General features: G+C 50.2%; 2 protein-coding genes across 4 annotated transcripts; one reads left to right on the top strand and one right to left on the bottom strand.

The window, feature by feature from the left end:
• Positions 1-11: 11 nt before the first annotated feature.
• On the top strand, positions 12-9,350 carry wdr24 (WD repeat domain 24). Of its 2 annotated transcripts, XM_080517164.1 has the most exons (11): positions 12-48; positions 1,227-1,309; positions 1,539-2,023; positions 2,110-2,287; positions 2,365-3,037; positions 4,034-4,146; positions 4,235-4,362; positions 4,447-4,551; positions 5,756-6,093; positions 6,720-6,904; positions 8,001-9,350. In XM_080517164.1, the coding sequence occupies exons 3-11, from the start codon at positions 1,543-1,545 to the stop codon at positions 8,167-8,169; spliced, it is 2,370 nt and encodes a 789-aa protein (XP_080373290.1). In that variant the 5' UTR covers positions 12-48; positions 1,227-1,309; positions 1,539-1,542; the 3' UTR covers positions 8,170-9,350. The 2 variants fall into 2 exon arrangements, with proteins under 2 accessions (XP_080373290.1, XP_080373289.1); XM_080517163.1 differs by lacking the exon at positions 12-48 and having other exon boundaries at positions 368-1,309.
• On the bottom strand, positions 8,321-14,944 carry anks3 (ankyrin repeat and sterile alpha motif domain containing 3). 2 transcript variants are annotated; one of them, XM_080517166.1, is made up of 16 exons: positions 14,874-14,944; positions 14,104-14,293; positions 13,815-14,013; positions 13,139-13,260; positions 12,973-13,054; positions 12,515-12,632; positions 12,267-12,416; positions 11,941-12,066; positions 11,703-11,815; positions 11,480-11,614; positions 11,275-11,399; positions 11,036-11,177; positions 10,728-10,947; positions 10,589-10,660; positions 10,414-10,505; positions 8,321-10,319 (listed from the first exon to the last, which is right to left on the bottom strand). In XM_080517166.1, exons 2-15 carry the CDS (start codon positions 14,268-14,270, stop codon positions 10,423-10,425), a joined length of 1,854 nt encoding a protein of 617 aa, XP_080373292.1. In that variant the 5' UTR covers positions 14,271-14,293; positions 14,874-14,944; the 3' UTR covers positions 8,321-10,319; positions 10,414-10,422. The 2 variants fall into 2 exon arrangements, with proteins under 2 accessions (XP_080373292.1, XP_080373291.1); XM_080517165.1 differs by having other exon boundaries at positions 13,815-14,293.
• Positions 14,945-15,244: the final 300 nt, after the last annotated feature.

Below are 15,244 nucleotides of genomic sequence, written 5' to 3'. Positions count from 1 at the left end.
CAAAAAAACGTTGCCTTTGCCGCAAGCAGTTTAGCCACTTCAGGACAGGTTTGTCCCTTTTTAATACTTCAGTTTAAGACTTCGGGCACATTTGACCCCGTCGAGTATATGCGTATCACTTGTATGCGTGTGTCTAGTGGAGAACGGCGATGTGCGAGAGTTTCGTCTCTGCAGGAGTGATCGATAGCTAACTTAGCATGTTAGCCTTAGCGTCGTAAATCCAGTCGCGAGCTGAGTTTCGCTGTTTGGAGATCCTGGAAGTGGAGAAGCACCGACAGTCGGTCAGCTGCTGAGCAGTACGAACGCGACAGAGGCAGAAAATGGCCAAAAAACAAAGTGCAAGATGAGTGTTTAGGGTTTTGTTTTCTTCCACCTGACAGCTTGTTTTGCTTTGCGCTCGCGCTGTCTGGAGTTCTTCACTCCTGGTTCACCAAAACAAATAAACCAACCTTGAACGCGTTCCAACGTTTCACGATTACAATAAGAAATAATAATGTGATCGGTGCCCTGAGGTCAAATTATTCTCTCCGCAAGTTTTAGTTGTTAATAACCAACGTATACCTGTTAAAATAGCTGTGCTATACATTGAAAGAGGTGTCGTTTTGAGAATTTATCAAAATGCAGACTGGTTCTCATTTATCTCACTGTGTCTAGTTAGTCTCAATAATGTAGTGCTTTTTGGGGGGAAAAGTTCCATATTGTTGCACTTTGGCACTCCTGTTTTATTTCTTTTGCTATGAATGGTGTCATTTTTGTCATTTTATTGGCTTAAAACACCTTTTACTAACTTCTAAAAGTCACTTAGGTGATAGTAACTTCATTGTCCTGTCATAAAACTGGAATCCTTATTTACATGAATCAGTCCTGTGTGGAATGTGCCTCCAGTGCTGTTGGTGTTTATTGGTTAACTATGTACTCCTGATTTCAAAGTAAGAAACTGTCAAATTCTTTAGGGGAAACTGTTGAACCGTCTCCGCTGTGTCCATTTAAGAGCTCTGTTGTTTTCAGTACAGAAGCTTGAGATTCTATTCAGACGCAATTACTTGAGTTTGAATCTAACCATTTTACAAACTGTCATTTTATCTTTCTTCTTTATTTTTTGTACCTGTTTACCAGGTTCAGGGAGACATTATGTTATATCTTGCGGGAGCGTTTCATCCCCAGTCTTATTGTTTGTTTCCTACAGTATCTGAGAAGCACTGACATGTCTCTCTCTCCCCCCCCAGCAGGTTGTTTCTCATGGGAGCACATGAAGAGGTGTCTGTCCAGCCGCAGACACTGACGGGGGCCGTCGGTTCCTCATCATCCAGTGAGTGTTCCAGCTGTGTCATGATGATCTGTGATGCTGTTCATTGCCTGGTGTGTTGAGCACTGCCACCTCTTGACCCCCCCCAAATCCTCGTTTAACACGAGTGCCACCTGCTGGTGAAACGTTAGCATGAACGACGACGTCCTACTGTTCTTGACTGTGGCCCTTGAGGTTGTTTAGTGGTTTTAAATTCACTAAAATCTCATATTTCCCCTGTTTTTGCGTCCAGCAACATGGAGAAAATGTCCCGCGTCACCACGGCCCTCGGCAGCAACGCCATCAGTGGCCGGACCATGTTCTGCCACCTGGACGCGCCGGCCAACGCCATCAGCGTGTGCCGTGACGCCACGCAGGTGGTGGTCGCCGGGCGCAACATCTTCAAGATCTACGCGCTGGAGGAGGAGCAGTTCGTGGAGAAGCTGAACCTGCGGGTGGGGCGCAAGCCGTCGCTGAACTTCAGCTGCGCCGACGTCATGTGGCACCAGATGGAGGAGAGCCTGCTGGCCACGGCCGCCACCAACGGCGCCGTGGTCACCTGGAACCTGGGGAAGCCGTCGCGCAACAAGCAGGAGCAGCTGTTCACCGAGCACAAGCGCACCGTCAACAAGGTGTGCTTCCACCCCACGGAGGTCTACATGCTGCTGAGCGGCTCGCAGGACGGATTCATGAAGTGCTTCGACCTGCGCAAGAAAGAGTCCGTCAGCACGTTCTCAGGTAGCGAGGCTCTCCAGATGCGCGCCCTCGAGACGAGCTTCTTTTTTGGGGGGAGGGGGCGTTGACGGATTCTCTGATTCTCGCAGGTCAGTCGGAGAGCGTGAGGGACGTGCAGTTCAGCATGAAGGACTACTTCACGTTCGCCGCCTCCTTCGAAAATGGCAACGTGCAGCTGTGGGACATCCGGCGCCCGGACCGCTACGAGAGGATGTTCACCGCACACACCGGCCCCGTGTTCTGCTGCGACTGGCATCCCGACGACAGGTGAGGGGGGGGAAAAAACGGGGGAGGACCGTCCGACGTGACGAGAGCCTGAGGTTTCCCCGTGTTCCTGTTTCCAGGGGCTGGTTGGCGACGGGAGGCCGCGACAAGATGGTGAAGGTCTGGGACATGACCACCAACAGGGCCAAGGAGATCTACTGCGTCCAGACCATCGCGTCGGTGGCCCGGGTCAAATGGCGGCCGGAGAAGAAGTTCCACCTCGCCACCTGCTCCATGATGGTGGACCACAACATCTACGTGTGGGACGTCCGCAGGCCATTCATCCCCTTCGCCACCTTCGAGGAGCACAAGGACGTGACCACGGGCATCGTGTGGCGCCACCAGCACGACCCCCACTTCCTGCTCTCCGGCTCCAAGGACAGCACGCTCTACCAGCACATGTTCCGCGACGCCACGCGCCCCGTGGACAAGGCCAACCCCGAGGGCCTGTGCTTCGGGCTGCTGGGCGACCTGGCCTTCGCCGCCAAGGAGAGCCTGATCAGCGGCGACGCCAACAGGAAGCCGTACCCCGGCGGGGACCGCCGCTACCCCATCTTCTTCTTCAAGAAGCCCGACCCCACGGAGCAGTTCGCCCACGTGTCCAGCGCCCTCAGCGTCTTCGAGACGGACCTGGACAGCAACCGCATGGACTGGTTCGTGAAGACGGCGCAGCTCTACCTCCTCAGCGGGAAGCCGTTCGCCGAGCTGTGCGACCACAACGCCAAGGTGGCGCGGGAGCTCAAGAGACCTCAGGTGAGGGGAAACCAGTTGGGTCGGGTCGGGGGGGGGAGGACAGGGTCTGGACCAGGTGTGCTCAATACGTCGATCGCAAAGGTAGTAATAGTAGATCGCGTGACATTAGAAAAAAAAAAAAATAGACGCTGGTGTAATGAAACTAATTTACTTTTACGAATTACGAGTACGATCGAACGCAGCGTCAGATGGCGGCTGAATTTTTCTGACCTTCAGGTCACCACACACGCGCAAACAACGACGCTAAGTGTGGCGAAGCTAACAAGCTAGTCAAGCGAGTTGCCGCAAAATTTGAAGCCCCCCCAAAAATGAGTGGGGGGGGGGAGCTGGACCAAGTGAGAAGACGAAGACGTGTCACTTTGGAATGGGAGGTGGACTTTTTTTTCACGATGTCGTTTTCGAAGTGCGTTTGTCTCGTCTGCCAGTCGACCGTCGCAATACCAAAGATCAAAGTAACATCAAAGTAAACTCAGGTAATTACAAAAAAGTGTTCATAGTTAATTATGTCGTGTTGCACAATATTGGCTCATACGGTTTTGCAAGGTACATCATTATACATTCTACGTATAAAGAATCCTCAATATATTTGAAAATAAATCTAAGTTTTGCATTTTTGTAGTGGGGAGATCACTTTGACTTGGTCGTTTTATAAAGTAGCTCGCAGGTTGAAGAAGTGTGGCCACCCCTGGTCTGGAGGGTTAATGGGGACGGACGGTCTTTATTGTCGTCAGGCTCGGATTTTGTCTCTCAAATGCGAGGAAAAGCGTAAGAGGAGTGAGCAGGTGAAACTAAACGGGAACAGCAAACTTCCGATTTTGAAAAATATAGAAAGATAAATACTCAGACGGTGAGAGACGAAGGAAGAGAAGGACAGGAAAGGAACAGCACCTTAATGGAACTGGACAACACAGTCAGGTATTCTGTTTGTATCTAAAGTATTGTGGACAATCAGTATATATATGTGTGTGTGTTTGTTTTTTTTGATCTACATTGAAGGTTTCCACCACATGGACCATGTTGAGAATTATGTTCTCGGACCCAGCGAACCTCGCCACACCAGGTCTGAGCCAGAGCCTCAGTAAACTCGGCACGTTGCCTCTAATGAACAGGTATTGAGCCGTTACAACAACAACAACAACAAGAAAAGAAGAACACGCCGGCGGAACACGTTGACATGGAGGTTTTTGGTGTTTTCAGCTTCAGCATGAAGGACCTGGGCTCGGGTCTGGGCCCGGAGGGCCGGCTGGAGCGCAGCAAGGGCGAGAACCGGCAGGACGTCGTCCACCTGGAGCCGGGGAACTCGCACGTCAACAACAATAACGAAGGTGAACTCTCCGCGTCGGTTGGAGGATTACGAATGTGTTTATTTCTTGTCCTTTGTACAACTGAGCGTCTCAATTCACCGTTAGAAAACGAGGAGACGGAAGGCAGCGAGGGCCAGGCGGAGTACATGTTCGGCGACGCCGAGTTGGACGACGACGACCTCTATTCCATGGAGCACGACAACCAAACGGGTCAGATACCCCCCCCCCCCCTCCCCCCCTCCCCCCGCCTTCCTCCGTCCAACATTGTGGGAACTTGTTCTTGTCGCCTGTTGGGTAAAAAAAAAACCTGCAAGAATGAGAGAAGAGAGACGACCCCGGTGTCGAGAGCAATAAAGGGTCAAAACAATAAGTCACCTTGTACGAGGGCAGAGAAATTAATTTAAGTAAGTTCATCGATCTGCAAAGATCTTCACTTCGCTGCCCAGTTTTATTCTACGTTAAAGTAGGCGGATACATTTTCATACACAGATACAACAAAGCAGATTAACACTGGTTCTCAGGCCTTTGTGTATAATAGACATGCACGAATCAACGGTAACTCACAAAATGTTAATTCCCATTATGTCAAGTACCGTATTTTCCGCATTATAAGGCGCACCTACATTGATTGACATAATTTACAACTTTGTTCATATATAAGGCACATAGAATAGACCAGTGGTCAGCAACCTTTATAGCTCAAAGCCATTAGGTTACATTTTCCACTGATTCTAACACCCAGAGAGGTGCATGTACTTTATTTTGATAGTCCTACCTGCAGCCTATGCCAGGAGGACACTACACACAAAACCTTCTTCACTGCTGGTTGACAACTTACAACTACCGGTAATAAACTAAACTACATGAACTAAGCAACAAAAACACAACACAACACAATTATTACCGACACCACAAACCAAATAGAACCCCCAATAATTGCATTTAAAACACCACAAACAGAAACTCCCATAATTCATTGCAGCTATCGGCTGCACTGAGGAGCTCAGGATGCAAGGCATGATGGGAATTCATGTTTTGTGTTGTTGGAGGTTATTGTGGGTTGTTGTTGGGCTTGGTGTTGTGTTGATTGTGTTTATGTGTTTTTGTTCCCCAGTTTAGGGAGTAATTATTTCGTCTAGTTTATTTTGGTTTGTTAGAATGTTGGTGTGCAACCATGAGTGATGAAGGTGTTGTGTGGAGTGTCGTCCGCTCTGAAGCTCCGGTTGAGAAGTTAGAGTTGTCAAAATAAAAGCTTCTGGTTGTTCAGCTGTCAAATAGCAGTCTTGAGTAGAGCAATTCTTCCATATATAAGGCGCACTGGCAGCTTTTGAGAAAATTTGAGGTATTTAGGTGCCTTATAGTGCAGAAAATACGGTACTAATAATTAAGGTAAAGTACTAAATTCCCCCAACAGAGGAGCCGGAGTACCCGCTGCCCCAGGAGGCCTTCCAGCTGCGCCACGAGATCCTGGACAACCCGTCGGCGCCGGAGCACCTCCAGCAGGACAAGGCCGACTCGCCGCACGTCAGCGGCAACGAGGCGGAGGTCACCTGCCTCACGCCCATCGAGTCCTTCTCCCTCATCTCCATCTCCCAGCCGCTGTACAGCCCCCACCTGCCCGCCAGCTTCTTCTGCCCCATCGTGCGCGAGATGCTGTCCTACTACGCCGAGAAGGGCGACGTGCAGATGGCCGTGTCGGTGCTCATCGTGCTGGGCGAGCGCATCCGCAAGGAGATCGACGACCTCACGCAGGTGAGCCGGGGGGGGGGGGGGGGGGGGGGGAACAAGGCGTTTATACTGTGATTCACCCGTTTTATGTGTCTGACGGAGAAAACCACTGGTGGGAAACTAAATAAAGCTTCATGCTGGAGCTGGGCAGAGAAAAAAATGTCCTAAATTATTGAAGAAGAAATGTTAAAAGTGAGAAATTGCTTTATCGAAAATAAGTTGTCCTTAAATTGGGACAAAACTAACTATATGATTTTCAGTAATCGCTGCAAAATTGATCATGTGAAAGTCACAAGTGATGGAGTTAGCATAAAAAGAGTCAAGGAAGTTAAGTTTCTAGGTGTTGTGGACTAAAAAATTAAATAGGAAAGCTCATATTGATTATGTAAAAAGAAAAATCAGCAAAAGTATCGGCATTTTATATAAAGTTAGAGATTCGTTTGATTGTAGCCTGTTGAATATTCTTTATTCCTCAATGATTCTCCCTTATTTCAGTTATTATTCAGTTATCGAATTGATTTGATTTTGTTGTGAAGTGCTAATAGGAACAGAAAACAATCAATTTGATGGCATTAATAAAATGTAATGATCTCGCCGTGCTCATGGAAGCTGAAGTCTTGTTTAGTTTTTTTCCTATGCGTGTGTCGTAGGAGCACTGGTACATGTCCTACGTCGACCTGCTGCAGCGGTTCCAGTTGTGGAACGTGTCCAACGAGGTGATCAAGTTGAGCACGTGCAGCGCCATCACCTGCCTGAACCAGACCTCCACCACGCTGCACATCAACTGCAGCAACTGCAAGAGGCCCATGAGCAACAAGGGCTGGATCTGTGACAGGTACGAACACGGAGCACTGGGCTGCTTGAGGGAAGCCGTCAAACACTATAGACTCTATAGACCCCGGTTCTTCAGCTCAGCTTCTTCCAGACCAGGGGCGTCCAGGGGCCACATCAACCTGACCTGACCTCTGACCTCTGGGGGGCCAAACAAGTCAAACATCACATGTTAAACTGCAGATATGGACAAATGTCAAAGTCTTTCCTTCTTTGGATTCTTTTGTAACTGCAAGGATTTGCCAGTCTATTCTGAAATGTACATTTTAAAGTTAATCAGATATTATTATATTTGCAAAAAAAACAATATCTGGATCTGGATATCATATTTTTATTCAGGATTAAAACAATTTGTCATCATCTGGAAATACGTTTTGAGTTTACGTGTCTAAAGTATCACTTCACATAAATTGGACACCTTTATTGTGAAAGATGTTGCGTCATGTGACCTCCACAGACGCATTCATTAATTCTGACCAAGGGCAGTTTTGAATGTCATTTTGACAATCTAGTGTTTTTAGATCAGCCTCTGTCAGTTTTCATATTTATACTTTAAAAAAAAAAAAAAAAATACAAATCCCATGGCGGCCGGATTAGATCCTCTGGCGGCCCGGTTCTGGCCCCCGGGCCACATGTTGGACACCCCTGCTCTAGACGTTCCAAGACGGAGATATAAACAGTGGGGTGTCGCTGCTCCCAGACTGAGGAAGAAACCCCCCCCCCCCCCCCCCCCCCCCCCCGACATTCACACCACTACTGATCTTGACATATTTAAATCAAAGCTGAAAACTCACTTTTTTAAGTTTGCTTTTAACTGTCTAGGGCAGTGTGTTTATCCTGTATGCTCTGTTTTTATGAATCTCTGGAAGCTTCCACCAACCTGCAGCACCGTCACACCTGTGTTTTATTTATTGTTTTTTATGTATGTATTGTTTTTATAGCTTTGTTGTAAAGCACTTTGGGTTAAACTGGGTTATTGTAAAGGGGCTAAACAAATAAAATGTGATTGATTGATTGAAAGTAAAAGATTAAATCGGAGCCGGTGAAGAGTTGAGACGCGCTGTGACGGACGCCATATGCCCCCCCCCCCCCCCCTGCAGGTGCCACCAGTGCGCCAGCGTCTGCGCCGTGTGCCACCACGTGGTGAAGGGGCTGTTCGTGTGGTGCCAGGGCTGCAGCCACGGCGGCCACCTGGAGCACGTGATGAACTGGCTGAAGAGCAGCGCCCACTGTCCCGCCGGCTGCGGTCACCTGTGTGAGTACACCTGACCCCCCCCCCACCTCCACCTCCACCTCCACCTCCACCTCCACCCCCCCGAGCAGCGCCGGTGGGAGACGACAGCCCAGGAAGAGAAGAGTCACACGGCTTTTCTTCAGAGACAAATACAATCACATCTGTTCAGATTCGCAGTTTTAGATGTTTTTTTTGGGTTGTTTTTTTTTTTTTTTTTTTACTAAATTGGATTTCCACCTGCAGTTGGACGCGGCGTCTGTGATCCGATAGAGCCGGACCTCGTTTTGGCCAAATATTTAATCCCCGGGCGTTACTTCTGTTTTAACACCAGCAGCGTCTCCTGCCAATCAAGTCCGACTTGACAAACTTTCCTCTGCTAACGAAGGTCACGCAGCGGAAAACACAAAACTCGAAGTCTTCGGTTTAAAGTGGCGCGTCGTCGTAATTTGAATGTGAATTGCATTTAATGCCGAGTGGAAGTTCAAAGTGTTTTCCTGCGGTTCCTTTCATCTCCCAGCAGCTCGGCGAAACTCGCAGGAAAACATGTTCAGTTGTACTAAAGAGACTTAACGTTTGTACATAATGAATATTTTTGAAGTACTGTAGATCCTGCAATAATTTATAGTATTGAAGAGAAACGGCTCTTGATTAAAGCAATACAGATTGAACTTTTCTCTCCCGACGTGGAAGAACGACTTCGCTTCTTTCATTCAACCTCTTGGGGGTAAATCGACTCGGACCGACGGCGCTTTGGAGAGAAAGAACACTACGTCTTCATCTTCACCTCGCCGCTCACCAGACTCTCCAGCGCCCGCAAATCGCAAACTGGCGCGCCGCCAACCGGACGGCGTCACATCTTCGACTTCTGCCGCCGACTGAAGAGCGTCGACGTCAGAAACGTCCCGCAAAATGTGTCGGGGAGAAAAGAAACCCGACGGCCGAGCTTCGCCGCGTCTCCAGACCTCCTCCTCGTCGGCTTCCTGGTAAAACTACAGTTTGGACGCCATCTTTGTTACAACCATGCTGTGTGACGTTACGCTACAAAAACTAATCAGGCTAAAATGTTAGACACTGGAATCTTTGGTTTTTTGCCCTTAATGCTGCATTTTGTTTCAAATATTTTTGCTGCGGAAGACGAATTTACGGCGCACGTGGCGGCCATCTTGAAAAATGGTCGCCATATTGGAATTTTGCGTGGCTAACGCCTTTTTTTTTTTTTACAAAAAGTGGACCTCAAAGAGTATTTGTGCCAAATTTCATGCTTGCATCACAAACCGAAGTAGTTTGTACTTCGGTTTGTGTACTTTAACCCTTCACATACTGGACGCTTCATTGATCTGAGCCAGCAGCTATGATCAAAAAAAAAAAACCAGCCACGCAAACACACTCTAAAACTTCACATGATTTATTTTACACTCTTGAAACTTCTTTCTGCATTTTTCACACGTTTGTTTCGATCGTTCGGGTTTTCGCTTGATTCTGATTACGAATGCCGGGACAGGTACTCTCGGCAGTCGATTACATTTTAGCATCACGATTACATCTCTGGAGAGAACGCGTCGTAAATCACATTTTGTTGTCATTTTTAAAATGATGCCGAAGCTCCGACCATGAATTTCCGGGCGTTTCCGTTCATCAAAATATCTTAAAACTGTCGTCTTTTAAAGATTTCAGAGGATTGAGGGATTCCAGAGAGTGAAATGTGGAAACTCAGCTGTCGGGTGTTTCTGATGTATTCATCTTCGTGTTGTATTACGGTCTCCGTATCGCTGTGTGAGGTACACTCTGACAGCACGACGGAGGGAAAGTGTCTTAAAAGCCGACAATCTTCTCACATTTCTGTCGTTCAGCAGGACGTTTCACAGAAAGGACGTTTTCTCCTGTGCAGAACACGTTCTCGGTTCTCCACTACTGCAGAACAGCCGTCAGTCCAACAGCTACAACATAACTTAAAACCATTTCATCGTCACAGTATTCCAGCCTCTTCAGGCCGGAGGCTCAGTCTCCCCCCTGGATCAGCCGAGCTGCGCCTCCGTGGTGGCGAGCTCCGGTCGCTCCGCTGATCTCAGACCAGCAGCCGGTCTGCTTCCCCTCGCCGAGCCGCTCTGGTCCGGCGTCTCCGGCCTCCTGAGATTATTCCGGGTGGTCAGATCACCCTCCGTCGATTTTGTTTTGGCAGACGCCCCTTCAAAAAAAAAAAAAAAACATGTTTTTTTTTTTTAATTCTTGGTGTCGGAAGACTTCCTCCCAGACGTCTCCGTTCCCGAGAGTGTCGTCACCTGAGAAGCTCACGGCCGCTCCCAGCTGTCGGACACCTTCTCCGGGGCGCTCAGTCGCCTCAGGCTCTGGAGGATGGTCTGCAGAGTCGCCGCTGCGGCGTTCAAACGAGCGGCGTTAAGACCGAAGCCCACAGGACGAGCGCTTCACATCACAAAGAGTGCAACGTCCTCTCACCCAGCTCCTCCTCGTAGGAGTCCAGCGTTCTCACGAGCTCCGCGGGACTGGAGCGTATCGAGCCGTCTCCGCCTGCAACGACACGATCGGTCGCTGAAGCCGAACTCGCATTGGACACCAGAGTCGCTTCTTCACTTACCGGGCGCGTCTGCGGTGAAGCAGGACAGCAGTTCAGCCTGGCAGGCCTTCGCCTTCAGCAGGGCGGCGTTCATGTCCTGGGCCAGGCGGTGGTTCTCCACCAGCTCGCCGTGGACCCTCTTCCACGCCATTTTGTCCTCCATCAGGCAGCCCTCCATCACCGTGCGCAGCTCCTTCTCCTGGGACACCTGGCTCTGCAAGCTCTCCGCCTCCTCGCAGCGCTAGCGGCACGACGGTTTTAGGGGGTAAATACAATCGCTTCTCAAAAAACACACAAGTCAAGGATGAGCGGCGTGTCACCGCCGTCACCTTGTGCAGCTGGATCGCCATCTCCTGCATCTTGGCTTCCAGCTGGTCGGCGTAGGCCTGCTCCAGGGCGTCCCCCGGTGGCCGGGCGCTGCTGTGCCACCGCGCGATGGCGGACGTCATCTTGCGCTTGGGTCCGAACAACCTGCGGGGGCGGAGACGGCGCTCGGCCTCTCATTCCAGCAGGAAACACGATCGCCACCATTTAAAAAAAAAAAAAAGTAAAATCACGCCCGTCTTACGTGATGCCGACTTCTTTCAGGTCGTTCTCCGTCAGGGTGAGGAATATCCGCAGGTCGATGTCTTGCTCCTCGAGCACGGGGAGATACTTGGAGAAGCCGATCTGCTCCAGGAACTCCGCCAGGTCCTGGAGGAACAGAGGAGTTAAACCGGGCCCGCAGACCCTGGACGCGGCCGGAGGGGGGGGAGGGGGGAAGGGTGACGTGCCTGCGGGCCGCTGTAGGAGGGCGGCGGAACGACGCTTCCCGCCCCGCTGGCTCCGTTGTTGCCGTGGCGACTCTTGCATTTCGAGTGGCTCTTGTTCACCCTGCGGGAGCTGCTCCTCCTGCACTGGTCGGAGTCCTGGCGGGCGAAGATGCGATGGCCTTGGTCATCGTGGGGGGGCAGAAACGGGCCGAGCCCGGGGGGGGGGGGAGGGGGCGTTTATTACCTCGTTGCTCTCCACCGAGCCTTCCCAGTTCAGGCCGGCGGCGTTCGGCAGGCCCTCGCTGCTGCTGCTGCTCCTCATGGTGGGCATGTCGTTGTCGAGGAACGGACTGTCGTCTGCGTGGCGTCACCGTGTGAAAAAACTAAATCAGTTCAGACCGACGCGGAACCGCTTTGAGTTACCGCGTCTGGGTTTCCTGTTCCGACGCGCGTTTCCCCCCCCCCCCCCCCCCCCCCGTCACCTCTGCTGCTGTTGCTCTGGCCGTCCAGCTCGTTGATGGGCGACGTCACGTCGCGGTAGCAAATGTCCTCGCCCTGCTCCCCGGTGTCTCGGAACGTCGTGTAGCCCGGCAGCGCCGCCGGAGGCTCTGAGGACCAAACGGTCATTTTAAAGAAATGAAAGCCACCAAGATTATTAACCGACGGCAGGAATTTACTCAGAAGTAAAGTGTGGAGCGAATCTGTCTGCGGACATATTTCCTCTGGTAACGGTTGTTTTTAGGACTAAAAGCAAAACTCTTCCGTGGCTCAGCAAGGAGACGGGTGTGGATATGTTATGTGACACTACCACACAGTTTGCTGGGGCCTCCTACTCGGAACTTGGCGATGGCCTGGGGCCCGTCGTGGATGCTGGCGCCTTTGGCCCGGTTGCGATTGGGCCTGGTCCTCTGCGGCGCGCTGTCCGAGTCCTCCGAGGAGCTCAGATCCTCAAAGTGCCCTGAGATACAGACGGATCCGTGAGGAATAATCGACAAAGTCTTGGAGATCTGTTGATTTCCTAATAATAATAATAATAATAAATCCAAGCGAAGGCACCTGCTTTTGTTCTTGGAGATCGTGAGTCAATGAGGCTGACGATCTTTGTGTAGCCGTACATCATGGCCAGGGCGCGGGCGCTCTCTCCTTTAGCGTTGCGGTCGTCTGCTTTCACCTTCTGGGGTCAAATGTTTCCGTCGTGAGGCGTCACAAAGGGCCGTGACCTCCAGACTATGAGGCGCTACTTTTTTCACACGCTTTGAACGACGACTCTGGTCATTTATGGATTTTTAATGCACTTCATGCCTCCAATACATACGTGATGCGTTCAGGTGCATCACGTAACTCTGACCTTTCTTTTTAAATCTGGTGGGTGCGGCTTATATTCACGTGCGCTCAATAGTCTGGAATTACAGTATTCAACTCAGCTTTTATGCAAAGTTGACATCTTTATTGCCGTCGACTTTCTGCTGCAACAATGAAAATTAACGATAATATTGGTCGACAGTCAGACTCACGTGATCAAGGAGGTACTGAACAATAATTTCATGTCCAGAAGCAGCAGCCTCCATCAGAGGAGTGAAGCCCGAGCCCGGCTCCCTGCAGATTAGAGGAGATTAAAGGAGAGTGAAAGACGAGAGCAGATCTCACTGAACTCTTGTGGTTTTTTTAAATGCAGCTTACTTGACGTTGGTGTCGGCGTTGTTGTCCAGCAGGAACTTCACCATCTGCTGGTGGCCCGTGCTCGTACAGTGAAACAGAGCCGTCCAGCCTCGACAGTCCTTCAGCTCCAACTCAGCACCTTGCTGGGGGTAAAAAAAAAAAAAGAGAGAAGGAAATCCAGCATGAGTGTCAATAGGAATACATTAAATTAACAACACCTTAGCTCAAGGATGTGTCTGTTCAATATGACATCACACTGAAGTTTTATTCAAATTGTGATAAGCAGCAATTAAACTGCAAACGGGTCAAATCGTCTGGCACTGAAATTAAAATACACCAATCGCTTCAACCCAGATATGAGCAATTTAAAGACCCAAAGTTGCAGATGCAAAATGGCTATTAATCATATAGCCATTGACTGGGGAAATTTGCAAAACCCTAAATGAGACGTACACAAGCAAGAACAAGACACTGCAGCTTCAGGTTTACACTCGTCAGCCGACAGGTTGTGACCGCCGACAGATGACGATAAAACGCTTCTCGGTCTGCTGCGATCCGTTTTTATGATCAGTGGTTGAGGTAGAAAACGCGACGCCCATCAACGTCTGGATGACGAGCCTCCACCTGACGGAACCACCGGGTTCACCAGCACCCCACCTCCCTCCCAGGGGGTTCAACTTGTGACGTCACAACCCACCTGAAGCAGGAAGTAGGCGATGCTCTCGTTGCCACAGCTCGCCGCCAGCATGAGGGGCGTGAGGCCTTTGGCCGTGGTGGCGTTCACGTCCACGCCGGCTTCCAGCAGCAGGTTCGCGATGTTGTCGTGTCCGATGTAGGAGGCGTACATGAGCGGGCTCCATCCGCCCACGTTCTTCCCGTTCAGGTCCACCTGCCGCCTGCGGACAGACACGTGACACACACACACACGCACACCTGTGAGAGGCGGGGCTCGACGCGGCGGAACGTGCGGGCGGAGAGGCGCGTACTTGTGAATGCACTCCGCCACCACGTCGTACTGCCCGATGGAGCAGGCGGTGTGCAGGTCCAGCGGGACGTCCAGCTCCTCCGGCCGGACCAGGGCCTCCCCCAGCCACAGGGACAGGCTGGCGCCCAGCTGCTCGCTCTCGCTGGCCTCGTCGCTCAACTCAGACATGTCGTCCGCGCTCCTCCTCGCGCCTGCGGGCGGCACGGTTACAGATCGACTGGTTCCCCTGTTAGCTGGTGACCAGCGTTCTCCGGTCCGTCACAGCTCCAGATGTTTAACACCCCCCCCCCCCCCCCCCCCCCCCCCCTCCACCAGCCTCGTCTCGCGAACGCCGTTTAACCACGTTTACAATAAGGTCTCAATCTGGTTTTACCACCTGCTGTTGCCAGCAGCAACGGACGCTCAAACAAGTTGGTCACCGTTTAACAGGGACGCCAGTTAATCCGAAACACCATTCACTAACGCAACTACTGGGAATTAACGTTACCTAACCAGGCGACAGCGACAGTTTCAGTTACTATAACAATCAACCTGGACTAATATATATCTATAAAGCACTTTAAATCTATGGCTGATTATTTTGTATGTAGTTGTACCCAATATGTTCTATCCTGTGCTAAGTTAGCTTAGCGAGATAACGGTGCAACTTTTCAAAGCGATATGACAACAAGACGAACCACCAAGTTATATAAACTCACGGAGCCGAATAAACTGCAACGCGGATACACAGATGTTCAGCAGTGTTGTCGTAACGAGGTAAAAAAGTCTCACAGTTTGAAGGTAAGTTTGTTTTCGCCAGCCGAAACTTTCCTCCTTCAGTGTGTCACACTCTAAAGTGTCCGTGTTGAATGTCTCACTCCGCCTGTTCCTGTTGGAAAAACCTCTCACTGCAACCAGAAACATTAATTTTACCGGTCAGGAGGAGCATGGCACTGTTTTTAATGTTTATTTCACTTTATTCCTAGAAATCCTCAGAATTCTTCTGCTAAACTTAAATTTCCGTTTCCTTCTGGAACTGAGCAACATGAACAGAAGTTCCACTTCCATGTTCTTTTACTTACATGAAATCTACGAGGAGAAACTAATATGAGGGAAATACGATATAAAAAAACAGGAAAAACCTCTAAATCTTTCAAACATGA

Source organism: Blennius ocellaris (genome assembly GCF_963422515.1).
Source record: "Blennius ocellaris genome assembly, chromosome: 21".
In the NCBI taxonomy this organism is placed as follows: Eukaryota; Metazoa; Chordata; class Actinopteri; order Blenniiformes; family Blenniidae; genus Blennius; species Blennius ocellaris.
The sequence above is the reverse complement of the archived record's forward strand: the minus strand, read 5'-3'. Positions and strand labels throughout refer to the sequence as shown.

What these genes read in the sequence shown, in the direction of transcription:
- anks3 (XM_080517165.1), bottom strand. Translation starts at nt 14,270, where the DNA reads ATGTCTGAGTTGAGCGACGAGGCCAGCGAGAGCGAGCAGCTGGGCGCC. An exon ending in CCAGAGCAACAGCAGCAGAG is followed by an intron (nt 11,816 to 11,940) that starts GTGACGGGGGGG and finishes GACGCCACGCAG; the next exon opens with ACGACAGTCCGTTCCTCGAC. An exon ending in GCTCGGTGGAGAGCAACGAG is followed by an intron (nt 11,615 to 11,702) that starts GTAATAAACGCC and finishes TTCGCCCGCCAG; the next exon opens with GACTCCGACCAGTGCAGGAG.
- wdr24 (XM_080517164.1), top strand. Translation starts at nt 1,543, where the DNA reads ATGGAGAAAATGTCCCGCGTCACCACGGCCCTCGGCAGCAACGCCATC. An exon ending in CGTCAACAACAATAACGAAG is followed by an intron (nt 4,363 to 4,446) that starts GTGAACTCTCCG and finishes ATTCACCGTTAG; the next exon opens with AAAACGAGGAGACGGAAGGC. An exon ending in AAGGGCTGGATCTGTGACAG is followed by an intron (nt 6,905 to 8,000) that starts GTACGAACACGG and finishes CCCCCCCTGCAG; the next exon opens with GTGCCACCAGTGCGCCAGCG.